Source organism: Metopolophium dirhodum, chromosome 3 (genome assembly GCF_019925205.1).
Source record: "Metopolophium dirhodum isolate CAU chromosome 3, ASM1992520v1, whole genome shotgun sequence".
Classification (NCBI taxonomy): Eukaryota; Metazoa; Arthropoda; class Insecta; order Hemiptera; family Aphididae; genus Metopolophium; species Metopolophium dirhodum.
In genome coordinates this window covers 29,746,360-29,763,258 of record NC_083562.1, presented here as the reverse complement: position 1 = coordinate 29,763,258, position 16,899 = coordinate 29,746,360, and the positions used below count along the sequence as shown (strand labels likewise).

The window sequence follows — 16,899 nt, the reverse complement described above, 5'->3', positions numbered from 1 at the left end:
AAAGGCAAGTCGCGCAAAGCGAGTACCGGCCGCCGCGGCACTCTCGTTCACCTTTACCGACCGTCTTAACAACAACTCACAGCCAGTGATCATACCACGTCGAATACACCGGCTCCTCGTCCGATCACTGAAGTCACTAAAGCTTTCGACCGCCACGTGAACGCTTCTGAACGGGTCATACTATCACCGTCGGTGGTGTATCGTTGTTATTGTTATTAACCTGAATAAACGTCCCCAGTGGACTTTTCACTTTTAAATTGTGTTGTGTGATTTCCGTGAGTGTCACCCTCTCCTGCAACCACACAGTGGTTGTGAGCAGTATCCACACCACTCCGTCGCCGTAGCCTTGTCAACATAATGATGGACATTTATTTTATCATTCCCTAATTTTTTCAACTTCAATTTATTCATTTTGGTGGACTATTCACTTTGCAAGGCCAACTGAAAAAATAAAGCACATACAAAACTAATATTACCTAACCAAGATAATGAATACATAAAAGGTTAATAGTATAATAAACTTGGCACAATACTAAGTTTTAGTCTAAACTCACTCACTTCTATTTAGAAACAATCAGGGTTTGGCAGACTCAAAGATGCAATATTATTGTATCTTGTATACATTGTGATACGTAATTTTAAAGTTTCAAGTATCATGTATCAAGTTTGGGACCATCAATCAAATAGTGTATTAATAAAAATATAAATTGACATGACTAACAATTGAAATTTTTTTTTAATGAAACAATTTAGAAAAAAACCACATGATATAATTATTAGTAGGTATACCCGAATGAGGAATTCTTTCAATATTATATATTTTATAATATAAAAAACCTCGAACCATTATTTTTAATGGTAGTCACTACAAGCTTTGATTTTAACACATGCATACTGTACTACACACGGTACCTATTATTTGAAATATTAATCTAAGTGTCAAATTAAAGGGGCATATTCAATATTGGAGCAAACTAATGAATAATATAAAATGTTTAATGCTGAATGATCATTCAAATATTGACATTTACATTTTAATTATCCTAGTTTAATAATATACCTCAGTGAGTGTCGAGTGATTAGTTGGCAATCTCTCTGAGTAATCGTAATAATTAATTACTAATATGCGTGAAACACGCAAATGTATTTACAACCCCTTTCTCGAGGAGAGGAAAAACAAAATGTTGGCGCCGTCTGTTAACGTGCGTACTTCAACAGATGAGTACACTAATGGCGTCTGGTGGTGGCCAGTGGCCACTGAACTGTGGTGTCAGCAAAGGGGCAAATAGGGGGAGGGGGAGATTTGGTTGCTAATCCCCCCCCCCCCCACAAACATTTCCAAAATGTTTAAAGCTTATTCAATTTATATTATTAACGTATGGCTTTAGCCCACCAAAATCCAAATCCCACACGTTATTTACGCCTATGAACGGGTCTGTGAATACTGAGTAATCTCTCGTCTATAGTACTTACCATAGGCATATAATAAATATATATTATTTGTCTTTGGTACTGAACACTAAGAAGATAAAAAAAAAATGTTGTGTAAAAAAATTTGAAATTTATCTGAAAATATGTAATTAAGTACCATCCGTCATTCAGTGAAAACCCCATTTCGATTCAAGAACGTCGAACGGAAATATTTAGTGGTGCCTCTTAGCGTGAACACTGGACACCAGTGTATATCGTACTTGTGTAAGACGGAGAAAATAAATGCGGCTGGACGTCCTCTTAATAATATTTGAAAATTTGAAATCATGAGTAAATACAATTTTAATAAAATTATTACTGTGCGGTCTTTACACTTTACGTCTATGTTATACACACGGATCTATAAAAATAAAAAAATACTTATGTTATTAAGTACTTTTATAATATATCTGTGGTCGTCCATAAACATTGAATTTGAATTTTATATTGATAAAATATTTGGCGGTAACGTGACGTCATGTGTGGCTAATGCGTAGTGATAGTGAATATTGGTTTTCTACTGAGCATACCTATTCATTTTAGTCTTCCTGTCATGTATGCATTGTCTGGCATTGATACTGTATGAGTTTTACACGGCTTTCCGTATTCCGTTGTCGTACCGTCGTAACTTGTACTGCCGTCCGGTTGGAACTCTTTGGGAGTTGTAAGTTTGTAACTTGTGCTTAGTGGTAGACGTTCTGCCACCCGAATCTCGGCGGTTATTATTATTATTTATAGTCAAATTGTATTTAATACGTCGCCGCCGTCACAGCAGCAGCTGGCCAGTGACCACTCGGTATTCATAAATTGTAATATTTGTAATCATAAAACGTTTAATCACGATCGAGTATCGACCGCGTCTTACGACACTAACGTTATTTTTATTTTAACACTCGTCAGTGGTGATAGATCAAACGCCTAGGTCACGGTTTGTATTCCTAAACACACGCACAGATTCATATACGAGTTCATATTTAATATATTTATATATCCTAAAAGATATCTACCTAAACATACGGTTTTGGCAGCTACAACTTCATTGTTTGTACAATAAATTTGCACGTTCTAAACTCCACGACTGCTATCAATGGCGGACGAGCTAATCAATTACAAATTGCAACTGCAGCAGGTAATTATTTCTCACTATTTGCATAATGTTACAATGTCGTCACAGACTGTATAAAACAATGAATAAAATATAAGTATATAAAATTTATGATTTTGTTATTCAACGTAACTATGTAACATGTATTTTCCGTCGTACGTTCATAAGATTTAAAACCATCTGGATGTTGTGCGCTTGTTTCACATATCACATTGATTAACAAACCATCAAAATATGAGAATCCTCGTGAGAATCTAAATCCATTTGATTTTGAGCTGGGTTCACAGTTTTACAATTACGTGTCAAGTTCCTTTTATTGTATTCTGATTGGCCGTTGTAATCATTTTATCATTCACTAACCTTTATCTAAGTTGAAATTTCCAGAGTTGGGCCGAGCTCAACTTTTGGAAAAGACCAAAAACGTAGCTATGAACCCGGCTTAATTTATTTACAGTATTCAAATAAATATTAACAGAATCAGAAATCAGCTTGAAGTACCTTCTAGAATTTAAAATGCTGGTACCCACTTCAATCATTTAATTGCATTTTAGTTCATAACATATTATCTGTCGTATTTTAACTTAAGTTAAAATGGAATAAGATTACCCACTAAAAATAGCCTTTTCTAAAAATTAAAACTTGCAAACTACAGTACAACTTAAAACTAAATATAAAGCCCATTAAAACAAAAAAAAATAAATACCTAAAATTACAAAAAATAAATGACTAACTTTCCTGACAGAGTTACACATTTTTTATATACAAAATTGTTTACTTCTATCTTTTAATTTACTAAGACATTAGCAAATATATTATAAATCAAATGTGAAATATGAGTGTTATAAAATATTTAAATTAGGTAATTAGTTTATTCTACAAATATAGTAAAATTTGAAATATCATTGTATCAGTAAATGAGTTTATGATTGTTATGTTTACGATATGTTATACAATTTTAAATATATACATCTAATTCTTGTATTAAAGACGTTTGTTGATATTTGAATTAAATGCTAACATAATTTAAATACATTTAAATGTATCTATTATTAAATATTTCTTAGGCACCTATAGAATTTATTTTTGGTGAATATTTTATAATATAAATTTATTTAAATATAAATTTTTAAAACATGAACATAGTATATTATCAGTAAGGTCCTTAGGTATATTTTAAAATGTTTTTCCACCTTTCATTAAATATAATAAGATGATCTTGAGCTAATACAACAATTTATATTAATAAATGTAAGCAAACAATAATTTTGAATTTCGAAAGTAATAGAAATTAAGAGTTACCTATTTCAAAACAAAATGTTTTGATTAGTGCCCATTTATTTGCCATTGAGCGAAACTGATATGATACAATTTAATTTAAATAATATAATGCATTACAAATATAACAAATTAGTGTAGTATGCATTACCTAGTTACCTATATTTTTCTACTCACTAATACAATTAAGTATTTCAAGTATTTGCTTAGATTATAGCTTATGAAGATAATGCTATAACTTTTGAAATGTCTATCATATACCTACTTCTAATTATTGTTTTAATCAAATATTTAAATCAAACATTCCGTTTTCTAATTTCTGTTTCAAATAAATTTTTTTAATGCAATAATCATATTCTATCCCATATTAGTGCCTATTAAAGAAATGTAAATAATTAATTGCTTATTTTTGATATTAAATAAAATCCTCACTCATTGGAGTTCAAATTTAAAAAAAAATTAAAATTTTAATTAAAATAAAAAGGAACATTTTATAGTGAAAATCCTTCACCATAAATATATTTTTTTTAATAATAAATAGATGCAGCAATGGGAAACATTATTAGCATCATCTGTATCTTACATCGGCATCATCCAAAGTATCAAGGTATTACAATTAGGCAAACAACTAATTAAAATATAATTTATAATTTCTCCCGGTTTATAAAATTGTAGAGAAAAATTGCTGTTCATAAAAGTCTTCAGATTTGCTTTACCTGCATTATACCCAATTCACCTGGCACCAGCAGTTGGAACAGTTGTAGCTGATATTTATTCACCAACTGATTGGTTACTGTAAAAACAAACAACCATGGTCTGTATTTAAATAAAAGTACTCCTGGTTGAGATTATAGAAAAGATTTTTAAAAGATTGTCGGAATTTTTAGGATTCAGCCATGTTGAACATTCTACATCCGGATGTAATCGTTTATACGCACCGGTAAGGTTTGTCTGGCAAAGCTATGGTCTATTGACCATAGTATATAATAAATTGTATCAATTCAATACACTTTTGTTATAGGCCCTAATTAGTTTACTTTGGGGAAAATGCTTACATGAATGTAATATTTGCGTTGCTTATATTTTATTCTACTTGTAGGTAGAAGCTGCATTGACAAATAGTCCCGATGATCCAGAACTCATGAAATTAAAAACCGATTTAGAAGAAGTTATTGAATTAACAGCTGAACTTGTAAGAACGCAAACTCAGCCAAAAAAAGAAGTTGGTATGTATAGTAAAACGTAAATTAATAGGATGATTATATTGTTAACATACCTACTTTGTATTTATCTTAGTTCAAACAAAAAAAGAATCATCATATCAACCTGATATACTACCATCTGTTGCAAAGACGAAAGGGGAATGGAAATCAGGGGACAGATGTTTGGCTCAGCTAGCGGATGATGGTAAATTTTATGAAGGTACTATTGAGACTATTGATGGAGAAGCGGTGGCAGTTTTAATTGATGGACAAAAAGCCGCTGCAGTAACAACATTAGATTTTATTAAAGATTTACCTAGAACTCATCCTAATGAAATGAAACACAAGTAAAACAATTAAACATTTAAATAGTTTAATTTTTTTAATTTTTAAAACTATTTTTGTATGTTAATAGGAAACAACCAGTAGCCAAGTATAGAGAATATCAGAAGAAAAGAAAACTTGCTAAACAACAGAGGTTTAAACAATTAGAAGAGGAACGTGAAGTAGAAAAAAATAAATGGCTAGCATTTGCTACTAAAGTAAGATATATTAGATATTTATAAATTTCTACTTAGTATAATCTTGATGAATAGAATAAATTTACCGAAACCTAAACTAAATTATTTATAAACTAAGTTTAAATAATCTTTATAAAAATTATTATGATACAGTTTACAGTCAGATCTTAATATATACAATTATATTATATTTAATATAATTATTTGCACAGACGCATTGTTTGTAAATAAATAAATTTATAACATTTCAAGGTTAGCTCATAATTATTAATAACCGATAGTTATACCGTTATATAGTTAAATATTACAAAACAATACACATTGTAGTATTATGTTAAAATTACAAAATTTTAGCTTAAACAATGTATATTAAAGTAAATTGTATTCTCATAAAATATAATCATAATTTATCACAGATTAAAAAATTTTAATGACTGAAAAATCCCCTTGTATATGCAATATTTACTAGAAATTGTTTATTTGTAAAACTGTATAGTGTTTAAAAAATAATGAAATATTATTTAGTTTACTTTTGCATTAATACATGTATATTTTATTTCCATATCTTTAGGGTGTAAAAAAAGGCATACCAAAAAAAAGCATATTTGCCTCTCCCGATAATGTTAATGGACGAGTTGGCATTGGCACCTGTGGCTTAGGTGGAAAAGGTATGACTGAATTTCCAACTGCTGAGAAAAGAAAAAAATAAGACTGCAATCAATGTATTGTATTAAAATTATGTAAAAAAAAAATTAAAGCTATCATATCAATATGCTTGTCTTACCTTTATTAATTGTATTTTTTTTTTATTTTATGTTTTAATGTATATTTTTTTCATGAATATAAGTTATATTTATATGTAATTAAATTAAAGTTACGACTTATTTAATTTTATAAAACCATTATTATGGTGTAAATAAAAATATACATTTCATAGAAATATAATATAATATAGGTACTGGTTTGTTATAGCCCCGGCGGGGGCGAGTGAAAATTTTGTTTCCTGCCACTCAGGTTTGTCATCTCCCCGCTATCCATAATAATAAATACATCATATTATAAAATATATAAAATATTGAGTTTATTTGTTGTTTATTATTAATCTAATAAATTCTAATTTGTAATAACACAGATTTCAACATAATCACGTCAATCATAGATACAATTTCGTGGACCCTAACTCAGGAGCTCACACACAAAGTGTTAAGAGAGTGTGGGGTTCGCCCAAATAGGGGAACAAAAAATGTAGAGGAACAGACTGAATCTTTTTAGAATTGTTCATGGCGAAATTTATGTGACAACCAAAACTAAATAATAGTGATCCGTTTGAAACAATTTTAAAAGATGTAGCAGAATTTTGGGAATTATGGAAAGCCTAAACATTTTATACATTTTTTAACATTATGTCATTTATTTATATTTATACGATGTATTTATTATTATGGATGGCAGGGGGATAACAAACCTGAGTGGTGGGGTTATACAGTTTTCACTCGCCCTGGCGAGGCTATAAGCCTATAACAAACCAATACCATAGTATGTATGGGGTATCGTGGTAAACCATAATATTAAATTGAAATAGTGATGAGACACATACACATAGTTGTTCAGATAATGAAGCAGATATTTAAAACACAAATATAATCTAATACATAATATATAAATTGATTAAACATTATTGAATATTATTCAAGTAAATATTTAATTTATTTGTTATTGTGCCCATAATTTATTTACATATGTATGGAACATATTATTTTAAATTATATTTCTAGGTATATGCATTATTCAGCCACTGAGGTTTTAACAATATTAATAACAATTAAAAATAGCATAGGTATATTAGTGTACCATTATACCAATACTATATACATACTGTGCATTAACCAAATAAATTGTATAGTTATATACAATTATACGCTATCATAGTTTAAAACAAAACAAAGGTTCCTTATCATTAATTGAGAAATTATTGTATAGAATGTAATCATCAATCCAGTAATAGATATTTTATAGAAAGTTGTGCATGTTTTTTTATGGGTGTACCTAATAAATATTAAATTTATTTATCATTTACAGAATAATTGTTTTAATGTGGAAGTCACACATACATTTCGTATTTCAGTAGAATATTTTTCTAAAAATGTCGATGTTTGTATTATTATTGAAATATCAATTATTTGTTATTTAAAACTTTAAAAGCATTGTTAAATGTTAATTGTTAATATCATAGATATATATTTTATACATAAATACAATTTTATAAAAATATTCTACTTCAAAATCACATTTATAAAATAAATGAAAAATGTGTTTTTTATTATGTATCAATCATAAGATCAACATATTTAAAAAATCAACCGAATAACAAAAAATGTATTCATCGAACCAAGTAAAAGAAAATAATAACAAAAATTTTAAATAATCCTGATTATATTTTGTATATATTATATTTATTTATTTCATTATTTATTAAAATATATAAATTACTCATTTGATACGTGAGTATAATAGGTATTTATCATTCCACGGGTTGTTTAAATTTGACTTCTATGTTTTCTATTTTCAACATAAATTTATAATAATCTTTTAAAACATACTCAACTATTCAAGATCATGCAATGTTCTTCTAGCAGATAAAATTTGGCCTGCCAATGAAAATAATTGCTCACTGGCCACTGCCTCGCTGATAACTTGAGTAACTGGTGTTGGTAGAGTTCACAATTATAAAGAATTATAAAGTTCTTTAAAATCATGGTAGATGTTGAAGATCCAGATATAATTTTAGGACAATATATTACATGACTGGCAGTTTTTCCTAAAAAGTGAAGCCAATAACGTAGGCACGATTTATGGTACTACTATTTCATATGGACTAAAATATTGTACAAATTTACTACATTACTCTATGGTAATAATAATAATTTGGTAATTTTCGTGATTTTTCCATATTTTGTCAATTTTTGAACTTTAAATGCTTATAAAAAAAAAACTGTGACTAAGAATTTTTAATATTTTTCAAATGTCATTGTAACAGTATAGTAGGAACCGTGTAATACATTTTCAAACTTGTTCACCCAACAAATAAAGTTTTATTGACATCCTTAGAAAAAAATACTAATAAAATTGGAAACTGAAAATGTTCCTAATTAGTTGAAAACAAATCAAAACATTTTGAAAATTTTATCGTGTATGGAAAATGCTAATATAAATGACCAGTGAAAATTTCATGTGTATACGTTCATTTGTTTTAGAGTTACACCAAAAACCAAAATCGATTTTGTGGAAAACTTTTGTAAAAATTCCCGTTTTTCCCGGCGCTTTTGAAAACTATTGGAAATTTAAAATTTTGACCTCCCAATGCACCAACGTTATTCACTTTCCCATCGAACAAGATACTGAAATTGAAAATCCAATCATTATTTCGACTACTTATCGTGTACATAGACACAAAAAAAAAAAATAATAAATAATAAAAAATAAAAATATACATCATTGTAAAATCTATACATTCATCGTTCCACTCAGAATCTAAAATTTACTTTTTAGATTCTGAGCGGAACGATAAATATATTGATTTTGCAATAATGTGTTATTTTTTATATTTTTATTTTGTCTGTCATCACTGTCTGGGGCAGTAAAACTGCTTCGATTTTTTTCAACAGTATCTTGTTCGATGGGAAAGTGAATCTAGTTGGTGCATTCGAGAGGTTAAAATTTAAAGCGACAGGAAAAACAACATACAAATTAAGGTAAAATGGGAATTTTTACACAACATAGGTTTTCGAAAAAAATCGATTTTGTTTTTGGTGTAAAACAACTCTAAAACAAATAAACGTATAATGAAATTTTCACTGGTTGTTTATAATTGCATTTTCTATACACGATAACATTTTCAAAATATTTTGATTTGTTTTGAACTGTTCAGGGATGTTTTCAGTTTCCAATTTTATTAGTCTTTTTTTTCTATAAATGTCAATAAAACTAAGAAATATGATTTGAAAATGTAAAACAAGATTCCTCATAAGTTTGTCTACCTTTATAAAAAAAAAAGTCAACAATCTGTTCAAATTAAATTTTTATGAGCATTTGAATTTCGTATTTTTACAAGATTGCATATTCACTCGATTTCTCGTGTAGTGATATTCTTATTTTGTTGTAATTCAATAACGAACAACTGTAGATACATGAACATTTCACTGAACGTTTATATTTTCATTTTCTATACACCATAAAATTGTACATGAATTATATCTAGTAAATTATTTTTTCCAAACAAAATGTTTCGACGATAAATTTAGGCATACGCCACTAAACCTACGCAAGTTTAATTTTTTACCTAATATCTATATCATACTTTCTTAAATCCTAGATATAATTTTGCACACCAAATAAACAAAGGTAGTAGTTAGCTGTCTACTTTGACCACTCTATACGCCTATATATGCACGCCTATAAATATTACACTCGTATAACTTTATAAATAGTGTTAAATATATACACTCGGCCTTCTTACGTCGAAGTGTCGTACTATAGTTATTATTATTTGTAAATATATTTACGTATAGGTACATTACGTAACAAATTTTATTTGTTGGGCCTAAAAGCGTGGACATTTAATACAAAGCTCCTGATATATTGCTACAATAACAGTTGAAAAATATCAAAAACACATAGGCACACATTTTTTTAATAAGTACCTATTTTAAGTTCGAATTTTGACGATGGTACCACACCGCCACCGACCGGCACACGCACATAGATAATATGCACACGCACGACACATTAATGATTAATCGTTACCTAACCTACCTATTATATTATTTTATTTGTATATTTCAATTGTGTTGTCATAATAATTAATTGAGTAATTATATAATATGATGTGATATAGGACGCCGACGACGGCTCGTCCGCGGAAGATTAGCACAGGCGGCACTAATTAGTACATTCCGTAAATCGTGATGTCAACGCGGAAATAATATTCAACACATTATTATCTCGATGCGCCGTGTTTATATATCGTGTGAGAGGAAATCTCAACTAATTAGTTGCCAACTACTACCCGTCGTACTGCAGTGGCGTACGCAGGGGTAGAGTTCTGGGGTTCTGACCCCCCCCCCCAAAAAAAAAAAATTATTTTGGTACACACAGATCAGTTGTTGGTAATTTTTAATATAGATATTAAATAAATTGTTGAATGTGACAACTGCGTCTACACGTCATATACGTTCTCCGACCACCGACGGCAGCGAGACGGGATCGCGGACGTCCCGCGCTCGAGGTCGCCGACACGCAAGACCTTCTGGCTGCGCGGCTGGTGCCCGGCTGCTTCGGTCCGAGAGCGACGACGACACGGCGACGGAGGTTAGCGGTACCGGCGGTACCATGGCGCGACTGCTGCACGAAGACGGCGGTGACGGAGACCGCAGACCTCGCGGCGGGTGAGTGACGGATGACTATATTATAATTACAGGGTGCCATGATGGTCGCCTTCGCGTCCAGAGCAAACGCGCCCGCGACTCTCGTCCGCCCCGCAGGACCGACCGTGAGACAGTGTAGACTGAAGAGATGACCAGTGACCATCATCATCTGTATTACCACCCACTCACCATCACGTACCCCCCAGATCGAATTGATTAAAAAAAATTTGGAAGGGGAACATAGAAGCCCCCAGGCCAACGTATTTTAAGACGCAAAAAAATTTAGATGGCACCCGCATGTTTTCAATGTTTAAAAAATCTATATAAAATTGTCAACAAGATATTTAAATAAACGAAAAAAAAGGGGGATAGGGACACTTGCAGGCAAATACATTTTAAGGAGCAAGAAATAAATTTTAAAGAAGTATGTGTACATACACGAAGTTAATAATAATGTATAAATGATAATTGAGTTATATTTTAAGCTATTAAATATTTGAACAATTTTAATTTGTGTAGTTTACTCCCAATAAATATTGATAATATTTCTATCAAAAACCTTAAAAATGTAATCTAAGTTTTATCTTAATATATTAGTTTATGCACAATGCAATTTTCAAAATATTTAAACTTCTTATATTCTTTTATTGCTACGAATACATTTAAGCAATTATAAGATACGTCAGCAATATATAAATAGTTCAAATATTTCAAATGTTTTAATCGAAACAAAGCCATATTTAAAAAAAAATAATAATGAATTATTGCTTAATTTAGAACATAATATTTAACATTCAAAACTTCTTACTGTTGTAGACCATCCGCGTTATTATAATAATATCCTTCCACCGTCTAACAGGTAAATGTGTAAGTATAGACTTAAAATTCAGTGAATATAATGGGTAATTATGACACTATGTGTAAGATAAAAATAAATAAATATATTCATACTGCAGTGGCGCCGTAGGGACATGAAATTTTGACTGAATGTTTATATTAGCATTTTCTATACACAATAAAACTGTACATGAATTATATCTAGTAAATTATTTTTTCCAAACAAAACGTTTCGACGATAAATTTAGGCATACGCCACTAAACCTACGCAAGTTTAATTTTTTACCTAATATCATACGTTCTTAAATCCTAGATATAATTTTGCACACCAAATAAACAAAGGTAGTAGTTACTTTGACCACTTTATACGCCTATATATGCACTCCTATAAATATTATATAATCGAAATACATAATAAGGAAAAAAACATTATACATAATTTCAAAGTTATAACTATGTTGGGTTAATAATAAAAAAAAGTTCATGAAAATTTACCGCCCAAGTTCCACAGGAAGTAGCAATGGCCCACCTTGCCCCCCCTAAATACAGGCCTGCGTGGACTGGTTTAATAGGGCACGGGATGCTACAGAATGTAAAGGGCAAATAACAAAAATTGTTGGGGCAAATTTAAAACATGTAGATTATTTATAAAATATTAATATATTTTATTCCGTTTAAAAAAAATATTGTATACCTAAAGGTTAAAAAGGTGGATAAGTAGATGTCGCTCTGCTGTACAGTAGGTTACAAGTGGGTCACTGTAATGGATGGTGTTAAATTTGAATTCAATGATATAATATCATTGTATAAGAAAAACGATTCTGAGCGAAAACGGTCAGTCAGCCTATGATAGGAGCCTATGAAATAAGTATATTTGATGATATTATTGTGAATAAAGTAATTTATATATAACCTATTTACGAGGAGCCTTGTTTTAAATTTTCAGTTCTTAGCCATAAAAGTTAAACATTTTATACATTTTTAAAACTACAAAATAATTAATAAATTATAAATTTGATAAATGTTGTCAAAATTTGAACTTTAAATGCTAAAAAAAATTGTGCCTATGTATTTTTAATATTTTTCAACTGCTATTAGAACGATATATCAGGAGCCTTATATTCAATTTTCACAACAAAAATTTTTTTATTGATTTTATAGAAAAAAAACTAAAAAAATTGAAAACTCACAATGTCCGTAAACCACTCAAAAAGAGTCAAAATATTTGGAAAATATTATGGTGTATAGAAAATGCTAATATAAACATTCAGTCAAAATTTAATATCCCTACGGTCATTTGTTTTAGAGTTACACCAAAAACCAAAATCGATTTTCTCGAAAACAGATTTTGCGTAAAAATTCCCGTTTTTCCTTAATTTTTCTTTTGTTTTTCACGTCGCTTTTGAAAAATACTGGGAAATTTTTACTTTTGACCCCCTTAAGTACCAACTAGATTCACTTTCCTATCAGAAAAGTTACTGTTGAAGAAAATCCAAGCACTTTTACTGTCCTAAAAGGTGGTGACAGACACAAAAATAAAAATAAAACACACATCATTGTAAAATCAATACATTCATCGCTTCGCTCAGAATCTAAAACGTAAATAAGTACCAGTTACAACAAACTTTCAATCAAAATTGTACAATATTATAGATTACAAATAATCGTAAGTAAGTAAGTTGGGAACGATCCGCTGTTCATTAGGTGTCTAGAGCCTTTGAATATATAATAAATAATATTAGGCAAATATATTTTAGGGCAAGGGATGCTGTAGCATCCCAGCATCCCAGCCAGTCCGTGCCTGGATCTAATATCTATCATGGATACAACACTGCAACGGCGTACATTTTGAAAGTTCAGTGCATCGCGCCATTTTACAACCCCCTGGTATATCGATTACCTGGTAAACGTTCATCCATCGTCCAGCGGAATATTATTAGTCTTATCACCCAACAATAAACATAATATTGGATTTGCGAACGCGAATACTTACGCAGTTACGCGATATTCGCAATTAATATTGTTTTCTCTTTGCTCGGCTCCCGTCCGCAGTGAATCGCGAATGCCACCAATATAAAATAACAATTTGTTTTGTCCATTATCGTCGTCGGTGCACACATCGACCGGCGAATGACCTGTGTCGCTCCCGTCGGACGCCGTTTCGATACTTTGCCATAATAATATTGCCATCGCTTCAATCGGGTTCACGGACGGTCCGTCGCTTCATTGCCGTCGCCGGATGATGACGTATTGAACCGGCGGAGGCGGCGGTGATACCACAATCGCATATCGCATTCGGTGATGAACGATTCTACCGCACATGCACATCACCACCGTACAATGTCCAAGTTTTTAAAACTAGCGCACAAGTTCAACAGCTTTTACTTGAACGGTACGTGTGTCTCCTTATACCCCGTGCCAGTGATTGTTGTATTATAATAATATATGTGTTGTATTGTATTGTGTCCCATCGTACATTGTTTACCCATAACCATACCCACTGAGTGATTTATTTTTTTATAAACCGTACCCACTAACAATCGTCATCTGTCAACACACAGGATTACAGAAAAAAGAATGCCGCGCATTCATCGTGGACGGCATTCAAGTCGGGTTGGTCCAGGCTACCGTTACAATAGAATTAAGCCGCTATCCGAATGTGTTTATTGTCAACCCAAATAGTGTCACGCTGAACCCAGCATTCAGGGATTACGATGAACGTTCTGCAAACATAGAGTCTGTACTTAAAGAAATGAAAGAAAAAAAGTTGTTTGTAACGCTGAAAGGGTGGAGGGATGAGGTATTAACACATCATGCTTCTTTTATTGATATAACAGTTTTTTTATTTAGTGTTTTACCAGCATGATTTTAACAACCTAAACAATTTGTATTTCCTAGTATTTTTATTATTTCTTATAAAAAGATATATTGTAAGACCAAAATTAACTAATGAAATATATTTCAATTTAGTGTTATGAAGTACGGACAATGTTTGCTGATCAACCGTTGCTAAAAATGGATCGGTCTGCTACTTGTAAATGTCCCAGACAGTGAAAAATTTTTATCCAAACACCTAATTGTATTTGTTATTTTATTTGTAGGTCTATTTGGGATTTGTAATTATGGTGTCGACATAAATGGTTATGTGAACCATCCACAGAAAGGATTATGTATTTGGCTTCAACAGAGATCATTGACTAAACAGACATGGCCTGGAAAATGGGATAACATGGTTGCTGGAGGTTTATCGGTTGGAAACAGTGTTATACACACTGCTCATAAAGAAGGCGAAGAAGAAGCATCATTGACTGCAGACCTTATGAAAAATTTGCAATCAGCCGGCACTGTGTCGTAAGCTATTTTTTTTTATGTATATTAATTTTCTGTTAAATGTAAGTATATTTTTTATGTTTCAGTTTCTTTTATGAAAGTGAACGAGGATTGTTTCCTGACACAGAGTTTGTATTTGACTTAGAATTACCTCCAGATTTTGTGCCTCGTAATCAAGATAACGAAGTAGAAAAATTTGAATTGGTGACTGCGAGTGTTAGTATTTACTTTGTATATATTTTATTATCTATTATCTATTATCCACTCTTATGAAAAGTAATCATTTAGGAAACTGTGAACAGAATTTTATCTCCAGACTTCAAGACTACTAGCTGCCCTGTAATTATTGATTTTTTGATCAGACATGGAATTATTAATCCAGAAAATGGTAAGTTTAGTACAGAAAAATAATTGATTACCAGATTAAAGTTATATATAATATTCTAATTATCTAAAAACATTTTAGCTATTGTGTCAATTATATTGAATTTGAATTTTCCAGAGCCACGTTTTCCAGAGTTGGTTGAATTATTACATGTACCACTCCAGTCTCTTTATAAAAAGTGTGACAACTTGTTGACTGAAAACGGCCTTTCAAAAGCCGAATGAATTGTTTGTTGTATTAATTTATGTAATGTCTTCTTTCAACTTAACTTTCCATTTTTCAATATTACTTCTCATTTTTTTTTGTTTTACTTTGAGTCTATTTATTTTGCCAAATATTCGCTAAATCCCATTATGTTCCTTCCATTTTTATTGTGATACATAAATTAAATGCGTACCTCACGCCCTAATGTTTTGTTATTATTTTAATATTATTTAATTTTAATTCTATACATATTAAAATGTTTTACTAAATTAAATTATTTTTAATTATTAATCATGTATTTGGAATTGAGAAAGCATACTAAATTTTAAGATTTGGATGTTTTTGTACTATTTAATAGTGTTTTGTTAAATAAAATTAGACAATTTTTAAATAGACATTATTCACAATCATTCTAAGCTTGTGGTTTGGCTAGTCAATCTATTTTTTTTAAATTAAATATTTAAAACACTTAAAACCATTATAAACATCATATAAAAAGTGTAGTGTTATATTGAAGTGATAATAAAAATATATGTTTTTTGTCTTTAATAACTGTGTATTAAATTATTATAATTTATACGGTGTATTATATCAATCATTAAATTTGTATTGATGATAACAATATTTATATCTTATGGTACTCACTATGCCGTTACACAAGTGTGTAGTTGTAAGTAACTAAATATAAAACCTAATGATAACATTGAAAATATTGTAGAGTTTATTTTAAAAACTTTATCTATACCTAACTAATATCATCATTTATTATAAATACTTTTATAATTTATAGGCAATAGTGCAATACTAGTATGAATGTATGATGTCAATTAAAATTACCTAAATACAAAAGTAAACTTACAACACAAATTGTCCAATTGACTATCACTAGCCATGTGAATATGTCTAATAATTTGTTAGTGCAAGTGTATTGACTGGTTATTAAACAAGTATATTACGTAGGCTAGAAGGAGAAGTTTTCAAAAGCATTAGAGACGAATATGAATTATGATTCACTATGGGTATAAGTTATGTGTTTTTTTGCTTTATTGATACCTGCTTAATTATAATATCATTTGACAAAATTATGTAATTTATAAGATATTTCTCAACCAATATATGATTTAAATATTTCATTGATAAAACTTTT

General features: G+C 30.2%; 2 protein-coding genes across 4 annotated transcripts; both read left to right on the top strand.

Annotated features, from left to right (window-relative positions):
* The first annotated feature begins 2,089 nt into the window (after window positions 1-2,089).
* Window positions 2,090-6,657, top strand: LOC132941260 (survival of motor neuron-related-splicing factor 30). 3 transcript variants are annotated; one of them, XM_061009232.1, is made up of 8 exons: window positions 2,090-2,599; window positions 4,392-4,457; window positions 4,526-4,664; window positions 4,738-4,790; window positions 4,950-5,076; window positions 5,147-5,399; window positions 5,468-5,594; window positions 6,145-6,657. In XM_061009232.1, exons 5-8 carry the CDS (start codon window positions 4,992-4,994, stop codon window positions 6,280-6,282), a joined length of 603 nt encoding a protein of 200 aa, XP_060865215.1. In that variant the 5' UTR covers window positions 2,090-2,599; window positions 4,392-4,457; window positions 4,526-4,664; window positions 4,738-4,790; window positions 4,950-4,991; the 3' UTR covers window positions 6,283-6,657. The 3 variants fall into 3 exon arrangements, with proteins under 3 accessions (XP_060865215.1, XP_060865214.1, XP_060865213.1); XM_061009231.1 differs by lacking the exons at window positions 4,392-4,457; window positions 4,526-4,664; window positions 4,738-4,790 and having other exon boundaries at window positions 2,090-2,398; window positions 2,470-2,599; XM_061009230.1 differs by lacking the exons at window positions 4,392-4,457; window positions 4,526-4,664; window positions 4,738-4,790.
* A 7,157-nt stretch (window positions 6,658-13,814) lies between these two features.
* Window positions 13,815-16,289, top strand: LOC132941259 (uncharacterized). The gene is made up of 7 exons (XM_061009229.1): window positions 13,815-14,225; window positions 14,395-14,633; window positions 14,804-14,867; window positions 14,935-15,184; window positions 15,250-15,379; window positions 15,452-15,551; window positions 15,666-16,289. Exons 1-7 carry the CDS (start codon window positions 14,135-14,137, stop codon window positions 15,770-15,772), a joined length of 981 nt encoding a protein of 326 aa, XP_060865212.1. The 5' UTR covers window positions 13,815-14,134; the 3' UTR covers window positions 15,773-16,289.
* The last annotated feature ends 610 nt before the right edge of the window (window positions 16,290-16,899 follow it).